Below are 25,103 nucleotides of genomic sequence, written 5' to 3' on the forward strand. Positions count from 1 at the left end.
TTTTTTTTTCAGATTTTCCCTAATAACTAGGCTGAAGGTGTGACCTACCTGCCAAGTTTGAGCGAAATCGGCCAAGCCAAAAAAGCACAGAAGAAATAATACGTGAAAACACTGGAAATCACACACCCAAAACGACAAAAGTGATTATAAGGGCAATCCTAGCGGAGCGGATTGCCAATAACAAATTCAAGCTATCGACCTGGAGTAACCTGTAACCCGAACCTTTAACCTCAACCTTTGTCACGTGTGGAAGGGCCAAGCAGTCTGACACGCGACTCGCAAGTCACTAAAGTACACGGCCGAATAGAAACAGTATGGTCGCAACCACACAAAACAGAATTTCACCTGCACTACTCCGGAATTTTCTACAAACCTTATTAAACTGTCAGACCTGCCAGATTATTACCTCCCGTGTGCGTGATTTTATTCAGCATATATATATATATAAAGGACTGGAATATACGGGGAATGGGGAGCAATAAAACACGTCACACGTCAATACATATTTAAATAATTATTAATGAATAAATAAGAATTGAGCTGCACCTAGCAACAACTAATACATGATAAATTACAAACACAATGAAATAATGTACTTTCAAATAAATGGCTTCCAAATTAATGCACACAAGGTCCACAATAATATAAATTGTCCCGTAACTTTAACCAACCTAGTAACTTCCCGAGTGCACTCACAGTTCCCGACCTTCACAGCGCTGGACCATCTGTGTTTACGCGAATCTTCTGACTTCCACCCGAAGCACGACGAAGTTGTCCTTTTTGTTGCAGATAACAGCATACAGCAAAGTTCCGACTCAATGTCCAACTTCACGGAACACTGTTTCTGTTGACTTGACATCTCCCGGTGTGGCGCTTATGTAGAGTCTTAGAATGTTCGTTTACACAGCACTCAATAGGCCAACTTTACATCCCAGAACAGGAACAGTTTATAAACCAATGTTCAAATAGACTCCGGAATTGAAACAAAAGCACAGGACCCTGCCTCATTTGTGCAAACAAACAAAAAGTGGAAAAAAGGAAGCACATGGCTAAGGTGTGACTGCCTTTTATACCCCTACCCAAGTGTACCTAATCGCATAGTTAAATTCAGCCAATCATGGTTTGCCACTAGCCACACTTTGGATAATGGCGCATTCATTTTAAATACGGGGGTGGCCCAACCTCCTGCACTGTGATAGCGCCACCATTGTTATGCAAATATACATGACTGCACTGTGTACCACTATATAGATATATACAAAAAAAAACAACTAAAGATTGACCTCGTGACAACCTTTATACTGCTTTTTGTACCTATCAACTTGAAATCTAGTTCCCGATACTGAAAAAAACGACATCACTTCGAATACCACAAACTGTTTTGCATAATCATTCACTGCACTCATAAGAATTGAATATCCCTCCGCATTAAATAATGAAATGGCGAGATATAAATAAACATACGTACGAGTACTACTCACATACTCTGTACGTGCACAATTGCGTTGTCTATTTTACAGCCGTTCTGAGAATTATTCGGACAGTCAGTTAGCAAAATGACTTGCAACTTTGCAAAACACTTTGGTCTTTGCCCAATCTAGACTTGTCGGCGCCACTTGAGTGACGGGCGCGTGGTTTGGGATTACTATTTCATAGGGGTTGTCTGCTTGGTGAATTGTAAGTATTATCTAGCGTGCGTTCACAGCAACCATTCTTTATTTTTTATAATTATATTGTAATTATTTTCAGTAATTTTGAAAATCACAAGTTGGATGTTGCTTAAATCTGTCAAAAAATGTCAACTCCTCGCTCATTTTAGTCAGTTGTACCTGTTACAAAAATGGACTAGACATAATAACGGTCGTTATACGTCATTTTCAAACTGCAGTTGAAAAAGTGATTCGATCAAGGAAGGCGCAGACTTTTGATTTGACAAAATCCATCAAACCATTATAATCGAGTTTTCCGTCTGTGTATTCCTGACATACTCACAGCACCAGTAATGTAAAAACAACTTTTAGTTTGGCCCAAAACTGTCGCGAAACTGCAGCGCGTCCCGCTAAGAAACTTTACTTTGAGCCTTCCCGCTAACGACGAGTTCATTAATACCTTGGGTTACTCAACACTCGGGAGTTGTTTTGTAAATTACGCTATGTCAGGTGGACTCAGATGGGTATAACAATTTAAAATAACACTTTGAATGCATATACAACATATAACCTGTCGAGTATATGGTAACCAACGCGTGTCGTTTTGAAAACAGCGTTTTACCCGCATCTTGCAAGATAATGGAATGATTCCAATTGTGGGCGTGCCAATACAACGGCGCCATCAAGTCTAGATTGGAAAAGACCCAAGTGTTTTGCAAAGTTCCAACATATATTGCTAACTGACTGTCCGAATAATTCTCAGAACGGCTGTAAAGGTAAAATGTGAGCATATTACATACGTATTTGAATACAAAAAGTATGAACACATCGTGCGACAAGGATAATTACCCTCGTCTTTACCAGGCAGGGACACTACAATTTGCACACAATGTGTAATAACACTAACACTACTACACTATTCTTAGTATTTGGGTTCATTTTAAAGGTAACACTAAGGAACTACTTAAATATCTCGCGTATGAATACATCCAATCGGTGTGTGTGAATATTATGACTACGTGGTCGTGACGAGAAAGTGCCGCGGAAATTCGCTATAACGTCATATACTGGAATCTTGTTTGTGGTCAGACCATTCCATTAATACATAATTATTTACAAATCATGGCATATCCGTCACCTGCCGGTTGGAACCCAGCGATGGGCAGTGGTAGCTGTGGCGCTTATCCTACACCGGGAGCGGCCTATCCGCAGATGTGTTACCCTCAATCAGCGGCGACCAAGCCGACATTAAACCCTGTGAGTATAACGTAATTATGAACATCTACCATTATCGTTACCAGCCTGTGCACATATCGCTCATGTGCATGTGTATGATGTGTTATTGTATTTAGATCAAGTCTTTTGAATGACGCTACAGTTGCGCACAAACTACGATCAGACCCAGAGACGAGCCTTTTCAGCATACGATACGAGCTCGTACATCTATGATAACAGTAATTAACTTTGAATTTGATCGAAGGTATTGTTTATTCCATTTTGAAATGTGTTTCTACCAGGAACATGTATTAAAAAAGCGCTAATTATCACAACATTTTCCATTATTGATAGCATAGTAAAAACATTATTATTATTATTATTTTAGAAAGTGTTAATGAAAGTGTAAATATCAAATCTCGCATTTCATAATTTATCACTTTGTACTATTGTACATAAATCATAACATAAAATAAACAAATCACGTAATCAAGTAAGTACTAAATAAATACATTGAAAAGGTAAAGTTTGATTATAAAAAACAGACAAATATAGTTGTTGTAAAAGTAATACCAATCGCATGAAAAATGTACTCGACTTATGTGCAGCTAAATAAGTGTGTTTACTGAAATTCAACCCTTTCGTGAAATTGTAGATACAATACCCAATAATTTTGAACACATTGACACTTCAAAACAAATGAGTAATGAACTGAAATGAACAATAACATCTTAAGGTAGAGATGCAGGTTCGTGGGCACTTGAGAGTGGATTTTTCTTTTTTTGCTTTTTATTATTCAAACAGTCTTGGCTATAGACTGTTAACATTTTGTAGAATTGTGAATAGAGGAACATACTCAAAAGACGATTTTAAAATATAGATAACAGGTACAAACATTCTCTCTTTTGAATGCTTAGCAAGATTTAGCAAGGCTGTACATAAATAATAAAAAAGAAACATGGTAAAAAAAAGAAATGACGGGATCTCCATATTATGCACTATATTTAACTTTTTACAAAACGATAATACATTCAAACTTGGAACTGTTACATCCATTTTAATTATGAGCATTAGCAAACTTTTTACTGAGTGAATTGTTATGCAAATTAGCAATTATCTCAGCTTCACTTAATAGGAACAGTAACTCGAGCAATAAATGTGCCTTCCGATTTGAGGGATATCGTGCGGTGTAATATTCAATGAAAAAAATAGTGAAACACGAGGCTCACGCTGTGGGGGCCCACATAAGATGTTGCAATAGTGTAAATATAACAAAGCCAAGCACCGATTGTTTCCTTTGCTAGGTAAAATCACAGTCCCTCTATCATGATGGACTGTGGTAAAATCAATGTACAGAATAATCGGATGAAACAACTAAAGTAAACTAGGATATATTAGAGCCAATGAATTCGTAATTTCCGACGAAAAGGGCTGGGAAAAAATACCGCTCATAACAAACCACCGTCATAACAAATCACCGTGTTGAGGGAGCGGTGAACAAATGAGACACCGATTGTCAAATTGTTTTGGTAATCATCGCATGTCGATTCATGCCATTTGTACAGGGTACTCTGACACAAAAATAAGGTAAACCAGCTTACTTAGTGCTAATGATTTTGTGATTTCCCACACGAAGAACGTTCTCAGAAATAATCCGACATGCTGATCAGCCCACCAACAATCGACACCAAAATTCGGTATGTTTTACGAGTTTTTTTCTCCAAATCCCAACATAAATTTACACATGTAGGCGAATTTTGTCAGCTCTGTGTAAATAGATATTTTTACTGGGAATGTGCCCCATTTTACGTACGAGAAGGTGGGGTTGAAAGTGCACCATGCAAGTTTCCAAATGTGTAAAGGAAAATAAAGGAAAGAAGTACAATACAATGTTGGTAAGTGATACAAAGGAAATATCTCCTTACGGCAGCGACTTGATATAACTACATTGATGCTGGAGGTCACCATATTTGTTCTCGCGTTCAATAATACGGTGATAAATCAGGATTCACAAGTACAACGAATTTACACAACATTTTACCATGAAATCGAATCTACAACACTGCCATGGTTTTGGCGATGATGAATCTCACATTCATTATTTTCGTGACTGGGCTCACACAGGGTTCAATGTTCCGTGGCTTGAATGTAATTGTACACCACACGTGAATGTAAACTAGCTTGCACAGTAATTCGTTTCACAGTCATTGAGGTTATACATTTGTTCAATTACTTATTTATATATTTACTTATATGATAATAAAAAATCATACATGTAATTTCTTAGACCTTTTCATAATGTAAACTGATACATTTCATCTCCCGAGCGCTTGCCTCGTTTTTGTACAACACACTGGAAATAACAAAATGGCTGACGCCATCATAAATTGCTGGTCATAACAAATAGAATACGCATGCGCGTCATTATGCAAATTAGTCCACTCACCGATTCCTATTAGTTGTATTCGTGCAATTGGGCATAAAAAACTTAAAAAAAAAATAATAAAATAATACATAAAAAATGCTAAATTTTAATTAAAATGTAAAATACAATAATGAATTGCAGCAGCCAATCATTAGTAACATTCTTACCACGTTATATAAAAATCGTTTTAATGCTTCTTGAGATATAACTGAAATAGCTTAAAATTCACACATTATTATGCAGATGAGCTCATTAATATGCATGGATGTCAACCAAAAACTAATCAAATCTGCGCATTGCCCCAGACAAGCTATATACCAAGTTTCATTGAAATCCGAACATTGGTTCTTAAGATATCGATGGAACAGACACACACGCACACACACACACACACACACACACACACACACACACACATACTTGTATTGCTATATGTTCCGAGGACTTCATTGGATTAACTTTTAATATAGTTGAATTAACTTTTAATATAGTTGCGATATGAACTCGATTAAAACGCGTTCCTATATAGGGTTGCGTTTTAATTGGAGTTTAATTAAACTCAATTACAATGCAATACAATGGAGAATTGCATTTTAATTAAGTTTAATTAAACAAGAGTTGAATATCCGTGACTGAACATAGAAATGTTTGCGAAGCTTAGGTTTAGTATCGGGGTAAGGAATGGTATAATTATATTAATATTAATATAACGTGAACCATACCTTACCCCGATACTAAACCTAAGCTACGCAAAACGTATTAATAATCGAATTAACTATTAATATACATTATGTTTTCCGAGGACTATGAAAAAGGTCCTCGGAAGGTGTGTATGTCCTCGGAAGTAGCTATATATCTGTATTTTTGTCCTCGCAACATATAGCAATCCAAGTACACACACACACATACACACACACACACACACAGACACACTAACTGCAAAGACTCCCTTTTTGTGCTTCGCACACGGGAGTCAAAAATATTGGGAACTTTCATTCGTGTCAATGAAGAAAGAGTTTAACGATGTTATAGTTCGTTTCAGTTAATTAATTATTGGGTATTTCTATATACAGTTTCACGAAAGTTTTGAATTTCAGTAAGCACACTTATGTCGAGCACGCTTATTCATGCGATTGTTTTTATACTTTACAACAATTATATTGTCTGTTTTTTTTAAATGCTATACTCAAACTTACCTCCTTAATGTTTATATTTAGGAATAAACTTAGTCAAGAATGCAAATTTCAATTTATTAAATGCCGCAAACTACGTATATTCCATTTTTAATGTTGTTGATAGTTGTATTAAGTGACCATAATGCAGTATAACTTTGATATGATGTTGTGTCAATAAAATTATTATATTTGTTGGTGTTTTAATTTATACTGTCACTATCCTCAAGACTAGTTTGAGGAAATTTGCAACGTGAATATACTACGTCTATTTATGTCTGTCATAACTGTGTTAGAGCGGCACAGTGATCGTAATGTTGTTGTTGTACCTGTCAGATGATAGAATTCAACCTCGGGTTGAACATTTTTACATATAACCAGTGTATGAGCGCACGTTGATTTAGTAACCACTGCGCCGCGTGACCTAAACAAAAATTGTCCACAGTTCTATGCCAGAGATATCAAGAATATATTTATATATACAAGGATATGTACTAAGAGAAATATGATTGGATTGCATTTTCCATTATATGCAAATAGAAAGTTGTCTCGCCTTCACAAGGACGTGAGGCGAATAATTTGTACCATTGGATTTATAAGAGTAAATTTTGTACTTACCAAAGCAATGGAGAAAGACCTTGATGGAACATACACACGTTTCTTGCGTCATGCACAAAACATCAACTAGAGTCAATATGTCACAAATAAAGACCTCTTTGGTAATCTATTGGAAACAATCAGAAAACATAGACTAGCGGGATACTACTTCAGACACAACGAACCAGTCCCCTGTGGAAACCAACCCATAGACAGATATGACCTGGCAGGCCTTTTGATGACTGATGTGTTTAAACAGAAAACATGTACGGTCGCCGAGTGTTCTGAGAATGGGGAGGGAAGACATGGAGTCCACTGCTTCGGATGTATCAAACCTGTCTCAGATTCTACAAGACGATTCTCCAAAAGAAATTGAATATTTGCTCCCTGATGAGTCCCTTATGACTTTCTTGGAGGACTCGTATAACTTATCGATAATGCCACTGAATTCTGCCCTGATCTCAGGCTGTTAATATCAAAATAATGAAATACAAAGCAACGACAAAATAAGAATATAGCGTATGACATCTAGGCTTGCAAAACACTACAAGACCGTTACTAAACAAGGGGAAACAGATAACAGGACAATAAAACTCCAACTGATACGAAACTATAGATGTCACGTGCAATCCCAGACGAATACACAATGATTATAACAAGTACCACAAATGATATTTATTGGTGATCCGCTCCGCTAGGATTGCCCTTATAATCACTTTTGTTGGCGATCCGCTCCGCTAGGATTGCCCTTATAATCACTTTTGTTGGCGATCCGCTCCGCTAGGATTGCCCTTATAATCACTTTTGTTGGCGATCCGCTCCGCTAGGATTGCCCTTATAATCACTTTTGTTGGCGATCCGCTCCGCTAGGATTGCCCTTATAATTGGCGATCCGCTCCGCTAGGATTGCCCTTATAATCACTTTTGTTGGCGATCCGCTCCGCTAGGATTGCCCTTATAATTGGCGATCCGCTCCGCTAGGATTGCCCTTATAATCACTTTTGTCGTTTTGTGTGTCTGTGTGTGTACATTTCCAGTGTTTTCACGTATGATTTCTTCTGTGATTTTTTTGGCTTGGTCGATTTCTTTCAAACTTGGCAGGTAGGTCACACTTTCACCCTAGTTATAAGGAAAAATCTGAAAAAATGTTTTGGCCCACCGTTGCCATAGCAACAGCCAAAAAACTGATTTTTGGATAGCTTCGCGCCAAATGTATCTCCTACAAATTTGGGATAAAACACTTCAAACATAGCTCATTCTACTCAGCTTGAGTGTGGGCACAAAGTTACTATTTGAATTTTTGATATCTGTTTTCATTACCGAGAAATTTGACCCCAAAGTTGGGGTAACTTTTCACCAGCAACAGCTCGGCTGGTTTTGTTCATACTTCACAGGTAGGTCGTGCCGTCACTAATTGGAAAAAAATCCTGGCCCACCACTGCCATTGCAACATCCAAAAACTGAATTTTGAATACTTTCGCCCCAAATGTATTACCTCCTACCAGTTTTGTACACAGTCAGCTGGTATCGGTGTCGCTGGGTGTATATGATAAAGGGAAGTTGTGCAATCAAATTTGCCGAGTTCGCAGTTTTTCGCCAATAAAAAAATAACTAAGGCAACAACTCACGGTTTTTCAGCATTTTTGGAATAAAGACATTATTCTCTATCAATAATCCGTCCAAAACAGGAACATTTCTACTAATTCTTGTTTTTTTTCGACGTTTTTCGAAAAACCTGCGATTAGGCTGCGAAAGTAGAACATTCCGGAGGGGGCGAAATGGAAGAGCCAAATTTAACGCGTAAAAATAGAACGCGTATTTTGACCTCTATGCGGTCGTTGCTAAAGAGCCCGCGTCCATCGCCTGGCGATGCTCTTCTGTTTCACCAGTTGCGTTTTTTTGACTAAAATTTGGGCAGTACTGTCAGTCACGAAAATTGATGAATAAATTAATACACATAAAATATGAATCACGGGCTAATTCAATGGTCACCGAACACTCCACTACTAAACAATCTGTGGCAAGATAGTAGCGTACTTATATTTGACCCAGATTTGACAATTATGTCCGTAATAACGCGCACAAAGGATTGTGGAACAGAGTTCTTTATTTGCTGGCATTCTTGACTTTTGACTGCAGTTCTTTTTTATATTTGAGAGTAAATGCTTCTGATATGCTCTTAGGTTGCTTAATATCCGTCTGAAATTCTGGACTGTGGTGATTAGGAGTCGTATATTTAAATAACTCACCGTGACTAGTGTTTTGCATTATGAAGTATATTATTATGAAGGTCAACACATTGTAATTTAGGTAAATATTTACCATTTCGTTATTTCGCTTTCTAGCATTTACAGGAAACGCTTCATTCTAGAAAATCCTATCGCAAAACGCTTGGAAATAAAAAATGTAACAGCAGAATACTGTGTGGAATACTGACTGTGGTCCTAGTAATAAACTAAGTGACTTCTAAAGACTGAATGGTGTTTGCGAACTTTGTATTGGTTATAAACCGACGTTAGCTTCACGTTTATGTCACACCATGGAAACAGCCAACAACATGTTGCTTGTTTTTGAGCGGAGCGGATCGCCAACCAGCCTACCGGCTTGTTTCATTATATGTTACTGAACTTTTAAACATTTAACTTGTAAATACAACATGAGAAATATTTTCTTTCTTATTCTGTTATTTGATATTATTGTTTGAATTCAATTTAATTTAACTTGATTGGACATACTTTAATTTGAAGCCAGTCACCTGATTTCGTTTCAATTATTCCACTGATGATGATGATGAAATTTTGTACACCAAGGAACTGCTTTATTTGCAAATAAATATTATTTAATATTTTTTTATAATTAAGTGAGATATAATGTAAAATTTTCATTATATATAAATAATTCAGTTTGTGGGTTTTTATAACTAGGAATCGATTTATTTGTCTGAGACACAAAACTGGAGTATAACCGAAATTGTACATTTTTGCACAACTGAAAATAAAAAATATCCCATTGATCACGCCGATTGTAATTTTATCGTTGATAACACTTTTGAATATTTTTTGTATATAAGAATAATAATACATTATTTTACCTGTGAGTTAATTAATATAACTCTCACACTGAACATGATTTGTGTAATATATACATTACACCATTATTTTTAAAGAATTTCATTGCGAAATTTAATTATATAATTGATGTGAAAGCTGATTATTTATATGATTAGTCATATCTGTTCATTATAACATATAATATAGTTTAATCTTATAAAATATGACATAAAATAAAAACACAACGATTCTCCATAATTAGAGAACTGTACCTGTTACTTATGTCTGACTGTTTCATTTTATACATGCATATACAATATTTAGTCCACGTATCTAACCGTTTTTTAACACATGTTTGAACCGATCTAACTAAAATGTACATATATATCGGTATATATACACGTATTTGTTTCATGAAATGATTCATGATGGTCGAATGACAATCATTTTAACATAATGGTACTTCGACGCACTTCATATATACTTTTCAATAATATAGATTTATGTATTATTTTAAACAGAGCATTCCTTTTCTTGGTCAAATCCCTGGACGTCTGAGTCCTGGAAAAATGGTAATCATACATGGAACTATCCCCCCAAAGGCCGACAGGTACATTTCAATTTAATGCGTATATCACGTATACGTCTTTGTATGACTGTATTCTCCATCTCATTGTTATCGTAACTTCCACCAAAGCACGGTCCGTACCCGATATCTGTTGGGCAGCACAACGATTAAAATGCAATCATACATAGGAATGCAATTACAGTTTAATCTAGTTAGAACTCAAATTACAGCCGTTCTGAGAATTATTCGGACAGTCAGTTAGCAATATATGTTGGAACTTTGCAAAACACTTGGGTCTTTTCCAATCTAGACTTGATGGCGCCGTTGTATTGGCACGCCCACAATTGGAATCATTCCATTATCTTGCAAGATGCGGGTAAAACGCTGTTTTCAAAACGACACGCGTTGGTTACCATATACTCGACAGGTTATATGTTGTATATGCATTCAAAGTGTTATTTTAAATTGTTATACCCATCTGAGTCCACCTGACATAGCGTAATTTACAAAACAACTCCCGAGTGTTGAGTAACCCAAGGTATTAATGAACTCGTCGTTAGCGGGAAGGCTCAAAGTAAAGTTTCTTAGCGGGACGCGCTGCAGTTTCGCGACAGTTTTGGGCCAAACTAAAAGTTGTTTTTACATTACTGGTGCTGTGAGTATGTCAGGAATACACAGACGGAAAACTCGATTATAATGGTTTGATGGATTTTGTCAAATCAAAAGTCTGCGCCTTCCTTGATCGAATCACTTTTTCAACTGCAGTTTGAAAATGACGTATAACGACCGTTATTATGTCTAGTCCATTTTTGTAACAGGTACAACTGACTAAAATGAGCGAGGAGTTGACATTTTTTGACAGATTTAAGCAACATCCAACTTGTGATTTTCAAAATTACTGAAAATAATTACAATATAATTATAAAAAATAAAGAATGGTTGCTGTGAACGCACGCTAGATAATACTTACAATTCACCAAGCAGACAACCCCTATGAAATAGTAATCCCAAACCACGCGCCCGTCACTCAAGTGGCGCCGACAAGTCTAGATTGGGCAAAGACCAAAGTGTTTTGCAAAGTTGCAAGTCATTTTGCTAACTGACTGTCCGAATAATTCTCAGAACGGCTGAAAATGTAATTCACTGTGACTTAGCACTCGGATTAGGAATAGGTAGGTATACTGTACAGCAACCTCAATATCTAATTCAATGACACATATTTCTTCAAATTGACTTGAATAATTTAAACTGTGAAGCTAGTAACACAGTTGCACAAATGATAATCTACATTCGAAATCTACATTATTTGTTTGTTTGTTCATCTTTATGTTTCTTTTCTATGTTTCTTTATGTTCTTTGTTTTATATCATTGTAATCAAGTAACCCAATTGTTTTCTCAGGTTTGGTATAAACTTTCAGATTGGTACCAGTATTAAACCACGTGCAGACATTGCATTCCACCTTGCAATCCGAGTAAAGCTTGGGCATATTGTTAGGAATACGCTGACAAACGATAAGTGGGGTGCCGAAGAAAGTGGTGTGCCTTACCAGCCATTCATACATGGTCAAAACTTTGAAATAATGATCCTAGCTGACAAGGACGAATTCAAGGTAGAGATATCTCATATTGAATAAATATTTAAAAAAATCAATGAATTAAAATCAATTTTAGTAGTAACTCAAGATTCTTTAAATTTAACTAAGATCAAATACAGCCATTCCTAACACGATCACGGCGATTTCGAAGGGATGGTCGGCTACAACGAAACAGTACGAATCGGGCGATGGTATTTTGAATTCTCAGCTCATAGGAATATAAAAACCAACGAGAATTTATTCACAAAACTGCTTTGTTCTTGCTTTTTTATCGACGAAAACTAAAAAGAATTATGAAAACAACTTAACATATGGCCGACAAGATCAATTTATTTACAGTCAATAGATTCCATTGTGTGTGTTTTTTTTTGCAAATAGTAATTTCCTAACATAAATATATTTTTTTATTTCTTCATTTTTCAACTATTATTATATTTTAATATATACAACTCAAATGAATTACAAATATTTGTTTGAGAATTGAAAACAAGGATGCAACATAAAAACATAGGATAGTCACGGGTAGTTTAGCACCATGTTTTCTGTAAAAAAATCAAAATTGATTGAAAGTTTGTTTTACACCACATATAGTTACACTGTTTATTGAACAGAGATCTATAACACCATTCGGTTGTTAGATTTAACGACTAGCCTGGTAAAAAGATATAATCAGTTATTACCAGATTTACTGTCATCGCGAAAATAATCCGCTGGGCAATGTTGCGATTTAGATTGTTATTTTGCTAACAATTGCTTATCAATTAATTAAGCTAAAACAAAATATTGCAACAATGTTGCATTATCCTAGACTAAACGCCACCCCGTATTACACTAAACATGTCCAAATCGCCCAAGTACATCCCTGGTGGACTTGACTTCTTGCACTCCAGAAACACTACACAGATTACACATTCAAATGAAAGCAAGAAATATTTTGATACATGTAATTTATATAAATGCACATAGCTACAATTTTCCGCATTTGACATTTGAACTTTTGTCATTCTTTCTCCATGAGGTGGGCACAATTGTTGTGGGTGATGTTATACACCATCAATTTAATGTGAAATTAGATTACAATAAGATAAAAGTATTATTACTACAATTATAGTATAAATATATAAAATACAATTGAGATTAAACTTTGACCCAGTGTTTCGATGTGGGATTGTAAATTTTGCCGTGTTCTGATCAAACTAGTCACATAACCTGCTTTCATAACTCTGGCCAAAAGCCGTACATTATAGTTGTCAATGTGATCCAGTTTCTCATACATATATAAAAATGTTACCTTCGACATCGATGAATCGGAATTAGCAGCACTTAATTATGCGTCGATTTTTACTAGCAAGTATACGAAAATGCATTCCATATTGTGGACAAATTCCATCACAGCTGATCCGTATACAATAGACCTGACAGTTGTTTTCATAAACTTGAGGGACGATTCGTTTGTCATGCAAGACAGCATCACAGACTCTCCCTGCTAACAGTCACGAATCAACTCAGAAGCAGTTGGCTTGATAGAGGGACTGTGGCTTGGTAGTTTTGAAACACTCGTATCGTATTCCACTATATGAGGTTTCGAGTGCATCCGAGCCCGACATTCTTGGCTGGACATAACGGATCCATAAATGTGAATCGGTTAATTATATAATGAACAATCGAGTACGAAACCGTAGTCAAAGATGAAATCTCCAAAAATTATTGTCCGAAGTTGTTCGAATCTTGTATTTTAATATTTTGCCAGTGGGTAGTATGCACGTGGACGATGAATGCCTAATGATCATTTATTACTAGATTTAATAACCATCCTGGTGCAAATTATTTGGAAGACAGGTGATTAATTGTTGTGGTCGGTTATTACTTGATTTAATAAGCATGCTGGTGCAAGATATTCAAAAGACAGGTGGTGAATTGTTAAGTTCAGTTATTACTAGACTCAATAACCACCCTGATGTATGATATTTGAAAGACATGTGATGAATGGTTATGGTCAGTTAATACTAGATTTAATAACTATCCTGGTACAAGATATTCGGAAGACAGGTGATGAATGGTTATGTTCAGTTATTACTAGATTTAATAAGCATTCTGGTGCGAGGTATTTGGCAGATAGGCGATGCATGCTTATGGTTAGTTATCACTAGAATTAATAACCGACCTGGTTCAGTGGTATTTGGAAGTCAGGTAATGAATAATTGTGGTATGTTATTAGTATATATAATAACCAACCAGACAGACGGTGACTTTTTTTGGTCAGTTATTAGTAGATTAGTAGATCTGACGATGGAGATGGCTGGGACATGTGTGCCGCATGCCATCATCTTCTCTCTAAAGAAGATCATTATATTGGACGCCTCAAGAGAGGAGAAACCGAGGTCGGCCATGAGAAACCTGGAGAAGAACACTAGAAAAGGAGCTCAGGAGTAAGAGACTGTCCCTTGAGACTGCCCCCAGGATAGCGGTTGACAGAGCCAGATAGAAACTTCTTGTTTCGCCTCAAGCGCCAGACGGCCCAGATGAGGACTGAATATTAGTAGATTTAGTAACCATCTTGGTGCGAGGTAATCGGAAGACAAGTAATGAATGTTATGGGGATTCCTAACCTACATAAAACATAAAGCCAGATTTATAGCAGGTTCATCTAAGTGCTCAACCAAAAAACCTTCCAAGTTCTTAACATCAAAGATAAACTTCAAAATTCTGTTGCTATATTTTCGTGTTAATCAATTGTAGTTATTGCAGAATTCAACTTTTTGAAAACTCGATATCTAGGTTACTGTCTATAATTTCTGCTATCAACATTTTTGACTTTTCCACACTGTATACTATCATACCGCATGACAAATTCAAATTACACTTGATCTTCTAGATTATATGACAAAAGAAATATTGGACCATCATCAATTTCTCTAATCTTTGTCGTAATATCCCTTTTTCTCCTACATATGGTGTATGCAAATTATTCGCTATTCTAGATCTTACTCTGGATGGAATATGGGAAACATTGTAGACATCTGTCATCCAAGCTGCTAAGTCAAGGGTTTTTTAAAAGAACTTATTATCTCAACATTCTATGGCAGGTATCTTGAACTGGCAAAGCAATACAACGAATCAACTAAGTTGATGATCTCTGATTGTTTCAGCTTCATTTGTTTTACGGAGAAAGTTCCTTCATGAATATGCTACTCTGATTTATATACGGCAGGATATGCTCTTTCTTTTACACACACCCGACTTTTTTTTATCCCATATATCATTCATTTGTACATTAATAGAGAAGGACATGTGCACTTTACTCATCACCACTGAAGTCGTGAAGTATTCAAGCGGCAAGGCTTACGACCTTAATAATATCCGAGCTTATAACTATATATAATCCTTTTCCCCATAGGTAATCAAACCAAAGTTGTGGGACTTTTTTTTACCATGGGTCCCAAAATCACCATTTTCATGGATATCTGTTCTGTGTTTTGTGCGAAAAGTAATTTGATGGCCATATCGTTTCATATTGGTTCAGTGAATATCAGCAAACGATAAAACCACAGTGAAAACGTCGAGAAAACATGTTTTAATGGTAAATAATGTGTTTTAGAGGCCTACGAGTACCGTGAATAAATACATATATACATTTTTTGGTGAATTGGTGACATAAATATTGAACTGTACATCCTTACAGGTTGCTGTCAACAGTCAGCATTACATTACGTACAAACACCGTGTCAGACCTCTGACGAAAATCGACTATCTTGGTATCATTGGTGACGTCATAATCACATCTGTGAAGTTCCAGGATGAACAGGTACATTGTCAAAAAATTAGTAATCTATGACATTTTATATAAAGCATTTATTTAACATGACAGAGTAAAATAAGTTTAGCCTTAGCATTTTTTTAGTTCTATCAGTTACAAAACATGTATCATGAATACTGATATACATACGTAACATAATTATATATCAGTGTTTCATTTAATAGGGATTATAAACTAACGTTTGTATGGTGTGTTATTTAGGTTGCAGCAGGTGGAACTTGCGTATCTGCCGCCCCGATAGTACCCATTGTCAATCCTGTGAGTATATTTATCTTTACTGAAAACAGTGATATATTTGTGTTGTCATTTAATGAGTAATTTAACGTTTTGATTCATGGACCAATTTGTCGGACGAAACGGTGATTGTTACTATTATCTATTGTTGTTTAAATTAACGTTGAATTCAATGCACCCATGTACGAATTCCTATAATTGTGAATCTTCTTACTGTAAAACTACCGTAAGTCAGTGTACATAGGCTCTCACTAGCTCGTGCATGGATGGATTCGGTTCACACTTGGTACATGCATTGGACTTGATTAAACCTTCATGCACGTCATTTTATTTTTCGATTTTAATTCGAAATGTCCGACTAGCGGGCATTTTGTTTTAAAGAATATAGCTCCAAATCCATATATCTTATAATCTTCATACATAACTAATATCTGTCATATGCACGCGCATTTAACTTATGGTCCGATACAAGATGAACAAAGCCATAATAAGGCCGAAAATGTATTAAATCATATTCAGAACCGGATTCCAATCATAGCTAGATTTAATTTAAACGCAGTAAATACATAATGGTACCTTCAATTTCAGATTGGGTTAAAAATGATCAAATGACGGCCAATTTGTTTTAAAGAATGCTAGTTTCTATTTTCCAATTATTGAGTCTAAACATTGTTTAATTAACGTCTCGATCTCAATTGTGGCAATTTCATGCAAATATGTGATCTGAATGTACTAGGAATTTACAGCAACAAATTAGCAAATATACATCTTGACAATTTGAGACACAATGTTACAGTTTCATTCCTGTTGGACATCTGTGACAAATGAATTATGATGCATAGTTGTCAATAATATAGATTTATGTATTATTTTCCACAGAGCATTCCTTTCCTTGGTCACATCCCTGGATGTCTGAGTCCTGGAAAAATGGTAATCATATATGGAACTATCCCCCCAAAGGCCGACAGGTACATTACAACTTTTAACGCGTTTACATGTATATCATGCACATGTCTTGACGTGCCTGTATTCTGCCTGTAGATTGTCATCAAAACGCGGGTCCAGACCCGATATGTGTCATATCGTACACAGGGATGGTATTTGATGTGTCTAGCTAAAATTCAACTTAAAATTTAATTTAATTCACTGTGACTTGGCACTCGGATTAGGAATAGGTAAAGATAGGTATCCTGTATATCAACCTTTAAAATTTACTTATAAAAATAATTTGTGATTCACGCAGCTCCAGTTCCGTGTTTTATGAACAGTTCTGACAGCTATTAATTTTGAAACTGTGGCGATCGTAACACAGTTGCACAAATGGAATGAGTAATTTACATTCGAAAAATGTGTTACGATGTGTGTTCATCTGTATGTTTGCTTGCTTTGTGTTATATCATTGTAATCAAGTAACCCAATTGTTTTCCCAGGTTTGGTATTAACTTTCAAATTGGTACCAGTACTAAACCACGTGCAGACATTGCATTCCACCTTGCAATCCGAGTAAAGCTTGGGCATATTGTTAGGAATACGCTGACAAACGATAAGTGGGGTGCCGAGGAAAATGGTGTGCCTTACCAGCCATTCGCACATGGTCATAACTTTGAAATAATGATTCTGGCTGACAAGGACGAGTTCAAGGTAGAGATATATCTCATATTTGAATGTCAATGGCACAATTTAAATAAATAAAAATCAACAAATTAAAACAATTTTAGTAGTAAATCAAGGTTAATTTTAATTAAAAAACACCAAAATGAAACTTGAAATAGGTTTAAACGTATTCAAAAAATTAGACAGTTTAAAATAAAACATAGATTTGATAAAATATATGTATAGACTGTTTGCCCTTAAATTCATCAATTTAAATAATAGTTATATGACTAGGTTATTAACTTTGAATTTTGACTCTTTAACAAATAATTATAAATACTTACTATTGGTAAAGAACAAAATAGATCGATTCATAATTGATATAGATTGGTTGTGATGTAAGATTAGTTTTATGACCACGTCAGACTCTTTTCAACTATTCTTCAATATTTCAGTTTATCCTACCAAAAATTTAATTAAATAAACTGATCCGTCATTTTTCAAAAGTAATGATTACCACACATATTTTTAGCTCCACTGTCGACTTTGTCAAGCGGAGCTTATCATATGAGTATTTGTCTGTCGTCGTCGTCGTCCGTGTCAATATTTTACCTTTTCGACTTCTTCTTGAAAACTACAAGCCCGAATGCTTTAATACTTGGTGTATACCTTGGGTAGACCTCTCTCAGATTTGTTCATTTCATGATGATAACTTCAATTCTCTAATTTTGATGAATATTTTTGTTATGTTTAGTAAAAAGTTATATTTTCAACTTCCTGTTGAAAACCGCAAGTCCAATTGCTTTGATATTACATATATAGGTACTACATGTGGACCTCTCTTAGATTTGTTCATTTTGTTATGATATCTTTAATTCTCTAAATTTGATGAATATTTTTGAAATTGTTGGTAAAAAGTGATATTTTCGACTTCTTGTTGAAAACCGCAAGTCCAATTGCTTTGATATTACATATATAGGTACTACATGTGGAACTCTCTCAAATTTGTTTATTTTGTAATGGTATCTTTAAATCTCTAATTTTGATGAATATTTTGTAATTTTTAGTAAAAAGTGATATTTTCGACTTTTTGTTAACAACCACAAGTCCAATTATACATATAGCTACTACATGTGGACCTCTCTCAGATTTGTTCATTTCTTGTGAAATATTCAATTCTCTAATTGTGATGAATATTTTTGTGATTTTTTTCTTGTTGGAAACCGTCCAATTGCTTTGATATTACATAAATAGGTACTACATTATTTTTGTCATTTGTAGTGATATTTTCAATTCTTGTTGAAAACAGCAAGTCTGGTTGTTTTGATACTATACTATACATATTGTTCATTGCTAACAGGCTGCATGTTTTATATTTGTAGAGCAAAGAAAATGAATTAAAATATGAATGAATATTAGAAATAGGAGTCTAGAAAATTAAACCTGATTTTCGAAGCTCGAATGATTGGTTTATAAACAGTAACAAATTTACCCACATGAAAAATTAATAAATTAAAGTGTAAACAGATAACACACATTGAAACTACATTTTATTTCGTTGTTAGGGTGAAATATCATTCACTGCCACCTTGATCAGCAATGGATTTGGCGTGCGATACTTTCAAAACAAAAAAACTGATAAAATGTTGAGTGAAATGTTGACGAGATCGCAGTGGAAATGCACACTCTGAAATAACGAATCTTGACAAATTTACTAGTTACTACTTTTTACTAGGAACGAATTGCTGGAAAAAACTATCAATATATCTCCTGGTGAAAACTGTCGTATATGTTTATGGAACTTGCGTGTACCTGGTCAACCCCTAAAATTCTGTATAAACGTATTCAAATTGAAACAAAACGACCATCAAAATACATGTCGAACGACCTTCCGCTTTGGCTGGGGTTACTGTAGACATAAACGAGAAATTGCTGCTATGCGTTTGTCGAGGTTGCAACCTGAAAGCTTTGAGAACATGATGCAATTTACGCTCATTGTGTGGGTATATTCAAGAAAATATAGAACTGAGAATTAATTGAAGGATTTGATTTTATCCAAACAGGATTTGTGAGACTCGATTAGCGATGCGCCGATTGATGAGATTTCAAATAAGGGCGTTTGCATACGTGAATAAATAATTTATTCATTAAAAGTGTGACAAATAAACCCGCCACGTCCAACTTCGGAGCGCGGACGAAGCGCATAGCAAATGTACTGGAGTATATTTTTGGTAGTGAAACAGAGGGAGAAAGCTTGGAAAATTATCACCAATTCGCCAACGCAATGTCAGATCTTTGGTATATTATGAGGTTATTACTGGATTTAATAACCATTTTGGTGTAAGGTATTAAGAAGACAGGCAAGGAATGCTTATGGTTAGTTATTACTAGTCTAAGATTTAATAACCAACCTGATGCAAGGTATTAAGAAGACAGGCGTTCTAACTAGATTTAATACCCATCCTGGTACAAGGTATTTGGAAGACAGTTGATGAATGGTTATGGTCAGTTATTACTAGATTAAATAACCAACCTGATGCAAGGTATTAAGAAGACAGGCGTTCTAACTAGATTTAATACCCATCCTGGTACAAGGTATTTGGAAGACAGGTGATGAATAGTTATGGTCAGTTATTACTAGATTTAATAACCGTTCTGGTGCAGTGTATTCAGAAGACGGGTGATGAATGGTTATGATCAGTTATTACTATATTTAATGATGAGCTTGATGCAAGATATTCTGAAAATAGGTGTATTATTGTTAATAGTCAGTTTTACTAGATTGAATAACATTCCTGTTGGAAAAGTACTCTGAAAATAGGTGTATTATTGTTAATGGTCAGTTTTACTAGATTTAATAACATTCCTGGTGGAAAAATATTCTGAAAATAGGTGTATTATTGTTAATAGTCAGTTTTACTAGATTTAATAACATTCCTGGTGGAAAAGTATTCTGAAAATAGGTGTATTATTGTTAATGGTCAGTTTTACTAGATTTAATAACATTTCTGTTGGAAAAGTATTCTGAAAATAGGTGTATTATTGTTAATGGTCAGTTTTACTAGATTTAATAACATTCCTGGTGGAAAAGTATTCTGAAAATAGGTGTATTATTGTTAATGGTCAGTTTTACTAGATTTAATAACATTCCTGGTGGGAAAGTATTCTGAAAATAGGTGTATTATTGTTAATGGTCAGTTTTACTAGATTTAATAACATTCCTGGTGGGAAAGTATTCTGAAAATAGGTGTATTATTGTTAATGGTCAGTTTTACTAGATTGAATAACCGTCCTGGTGGGAAAGTATTCTCAAAATAGGTGTATTATTGTTAATGGTCAGTTTTGCTAGATTTAATAACAATCCTGATGGAAAAGTACTCTGAAAATAGGTGTATTATTGTTAATGGTCAGTTTTACTAGATTTAATAACATTCCTGGTGGAAAAGTATTCTGAAAATAGGTGTATTATTGTTAATGGTCAGTTTTACTAGATTGAATAACCGTCCTGGTGCAGTGTATTCAGAAGACGGGTGATGAATGGTTATGATCAGTTATTACTAGATTTAATGATCAGCTTGATGCAAGATATTTTGAAAATAGTTGTATTATTGTTAATAGTCAGTTTTACTAGATTGAATAACATTCCTGGTGGAAAAGTACTCTGAAAATATGTGTATTATTGTTAATGGTCAGTTTTACTAGATTTAATAACATTCCTGGTGGAAAAGTATTCTGAAAATAGGTGTATTATTGTTAATGGTCAGTTTTACTAGATTTAATAACATTCCTGTTAGAAAAGTATTCTGAAAATAGGTGTATTATTGTTAATGGTCAGTTTTACTAGATTTAATAACATTCCTGGTGCAGTGTATTCAGAAGACGGGTGATGAATGGTTATGATCAGTTATTACTAGATTTAATGATCAGCTTGATGCAAGATATTCTGAAAATAGTTGTATTATTGTTAATAGTCAGTTTTACTAGATTGAATAACATTCCTGGTGGAAAAGTACTCTGAAAATAGGTGTATTATTGTTAATGGTCAGTTTTACTAGATTGAATAACATTCCTGTTGGAAAAGTATTCTGAAAATAGGTGTATTATTGTTAATGGTCAGTTTTACTAGATTTAATAACATTCCTGTTGGAAAAGTATTCTGAAAATAGGTGTATTATTGTTAATGGTCAGTTTTACTAGATTTAATAACATTCCTGGTGGAAAAGTACTCTGAAAATAGGTGTATTATTGTTAATGGTCAGTTTTACTAGATTTAATAACATTCCTGTTGGAAAAGTATTCTGAAAATAGGTGTATTATTGTTAATGGTCAGTTTTACTAGATTTAATAACATTCCTGTTGGAAAAGTATTCTGAAAATAGGTGTATTATTGTTAATGGTCAGTTTTACTAGATTTAATAACATTCCTGTTGGAAAAGTATTCTGAAAATAGGTGTATTATTGTTAATGGTCAGTTTACTAGATTTAATAACATTCCTGTTGTAAAAGTATTCTGAAAATAGGTGTATTATTGTTAATGGTCAGTTTACTAGATTTAATAACATTCCTGGTGGAAAAGTGCTCTGAAAATAGGTGTATTATTGTTAATGGTCAGTTTTACTAGATTTAATAACATTCCTGGTGGAAAAGTATTCTGAAAATAGGTGTATTATTGTTAACGGTCAGTTTTACTAGATTTAATAACATTCCTGGTGGAAGAGTATTCTGAAAATAGGTGTATTATTGTTAATGGTCAGTTTTACTAGATTGAATAACCGTCCTGGTGCAGTGTATTCAGAAGACGGGTGATGAATGGTTATGATCAGTTATTACTAGATTTAATGATCAGCTTGATGCAAGATATTCTGAAAATAGTTGTATTATTGTTAATAGTCAGTTTTACTAGATTTAATAACATTCCTGGTGGAAAAGTATTCTGAAAATAGGTGTATTATTGTTAACGACCAGTTTTACTAGATTGAATAACCTTCCTGGTGGAAAAGTATTCTGAAAATAGGTGTATTATTGTTAATGGTCAGTTTTACTAGATTGAATAACATTCCTGATGGAAAAAGTACTCTGAAAATAGGTGTATTATTGTTAATGGTCAGTTTTACTAGATTTAATAACATTCCTGTTGGAAAAGTATTCTGAAAATAGGTGTATTATTGTTAATGGTCAGTTTTACTAGATTTAATAACATTCCTGGTGGAAATGTATTCTGAAAATAGGTGTATTATTGTTAATGGTCAGTTTTACTAGATTGAATAACCGTCCTGGTGGGAAAGTATTCTGAAAATAGGTGTATTATTGTTAATGGTCAGTTTTACTAGATTTAATAACATTTCTGGTGGAAAAGTATTCTGTAACCATCATTGTGCAAAGTTTTTACAAGACAAGTGACGAATGCATCCGGTCAGTTATTAATAGATTAGTTGGAGAATGCTTATGAGCATTTGTTACTAGATTTAATGATCAGTCCGGTTCAAGGTATTTGGAAGACAGGTGACAAATACTTATTTGTGAGTGTGAGTGTGTGTGTGCGTTTTGTGGGTGGTGGTTAACTCCGGAAAAGCCAATGACTTGCCCAGCTTATATTATTATATATTATAGTTCTTTAAGTGTTTAACGAACGACTTTGCTAGATCTTAACATCTGTTTTTTTCTACCATCAAAGATTGCAAGATGGTCTTCCAAAATACGTTTGAAAGACATGCAAAAATGGTACTTCACGATGCAAGTACAATGTATCAGGGTACACAAGCACCTATTTTGTTACCGGTATGCAAAGTTCAAAACACAAGATAATACTTAATGTTTAAATTTGATTGTGATGTTTGGTGCGTTTCAACGAAGCATTGGCATTTAAATGGGAACTAATTGTGGTCCTCTGCTGACCTTTTTTTTTCTTTACTCCTATGAGGCAAAATTTGTAATAACAGATTCAGGGAGAAAATCATTCATTCTCAACTATATGGGTGATATACTTTTTATTGACAATCATTCCATTAATAGTTATCTTTATTTGATATATTTACCTGAATTTGAGTTAAACAAACCACAGACTGTACAACAAACGAAATGACTTTTATTTTACCTTCATCAAATTCTTCAATCTTTGTAGTAAGAACCTTCTTTCTCCTGCATATGGTATACATTTCGCAAGTAAGTCGATATTCTAGAGCTTACACAGGGTGGGATGAATATGAGAAACATTATAGGCATCTGTCATCCAAGCTGCTAAGTCAAGTTTGTTTTTATAACTTATTATCTTATTATCTCAACATTCAAACGTTTCTATGTCAGATATTATAAGCTGGTAAAACAATACAACGAATCAACTAAGTTGATGATCTCTGATTGTTTCAGCTTCATTTGTTTTACGTAGAAAGTTCCTTCATGAATAGGCTACTCTGATTTATATACGGCATGATATGTCTTCACTTCACTTTATCATAATATTGAGGTCCATATATCATTCATCTGTACACTAATAGAGAAGAATATGTGCACTACTGTTAGAGCCGTGAATGCTTACCTATGACGCAAAATCACATAACCTATAATATTATACATTTCAGAAGAATGATACTGAGCTGAGAAATATTGTTTGGCCAGTAGTATCTATCATACAGTTGTGTTTAATCAAGGCGTTGCGAATGTTACAATGACTGGCAATACATATTGAAATTAATAATTGTTACGTTATTTCGATGACTTTTCTTTTTTATATTGACTTGAAGTTGAAATAAATCATAAAACACTGTAACCAAATGCCTTCATATATAAGGTGTACTGCTATTTGCAGGCACAGAATATTGTAATTTTAATAAATTCAAGTTTATTGAATGATCAAATTGGTTTCATTCTTGTATTTATTTTTCCGGTGTCTCTCAACAAAATGTATTTTATTCAACGATAGAGACATATTGTAAGTTTTAGCATTTTTTTTTTAAATTGCCACATAATTTATGATTTTGACAAATTAACTTTTCATTTGTTTTCAGTACCAAATATTTTAGGCAGAAAAACTGCCAAGAAAATCATTATTTCATTTAAAATGATTATAACAAAGTGTTAATAATTCTTTACTACCATAATTACCAATCATATAACTATATTTGTTTGTTTTAATTATTGACAACTAAACGGAAGCTGTGAGAGCTTTCTACCATGGGCCTCAAAATTAC

General features: G+C 34.5%; 1 protein-coding gene across 4 annotated transcripts in view; it reads left to right on the plus strand.

The window, feature by feature from the left end:
* LOC100378801 (galectin-8-like) overlaps positions 1–25,103 on the plus strand; it is a 44,221-nt gene that overhangs the window by 18,069 nt on the left and 1,049 nt on the right. For 3 of the 4 annotated variants that reach the window (XR_014931595.1, XM_002731543.4, XM_085507874.1), the window contains exons 1-7: positions 2,667–2,906; positions 10,630–10,718; positions 12,077–12,287; positions 15,955–16,077; positions 16,291–16,347; positions 17,203–17,291; positions 17,754–17,964. Coding sequence is in view for 2 of the 4 variants with exons in the window: in XM_002731543.4 (XP_002731589.1) it covers positions 2,772–2,906; positions 10,630–10,718; positions 12,077–12,287; positions 15,955–16,077; positions 16,291–16,347; positions 17,203–17,291; positions 17,754–17,964 (915 nt within the window). In the remaining 2 variants the exon portion in view is untranslated. Of the gene's footprint in view, positions 1–2,666; positions 2,907–10,629; positions 10,719–12,076; positions 12,288–15,954; positions 16,078–16,290; positions 16,348–17,202; positions 17,292–17,753; positions 17,965–25,103 lie in introns of those variants that run through there. The other variant, XR_014931596.1, reaches the window with a different exon arrangement.

Source organism: Saccoglossus kowalevskii, chromosome 2 (genome assembly GCF_978046115.1).
Source record: "Saccoglossus kowalevskii chromosome 2, keSacKowa6.1, whole genome shotgun sequence".
Lineage (NCBI taxonomy): Eukaryota > Metazoa > Hemichordata > Enteropneusta > Harrimaniidae > Saccoglossus > Saccoglossus kowalevskii.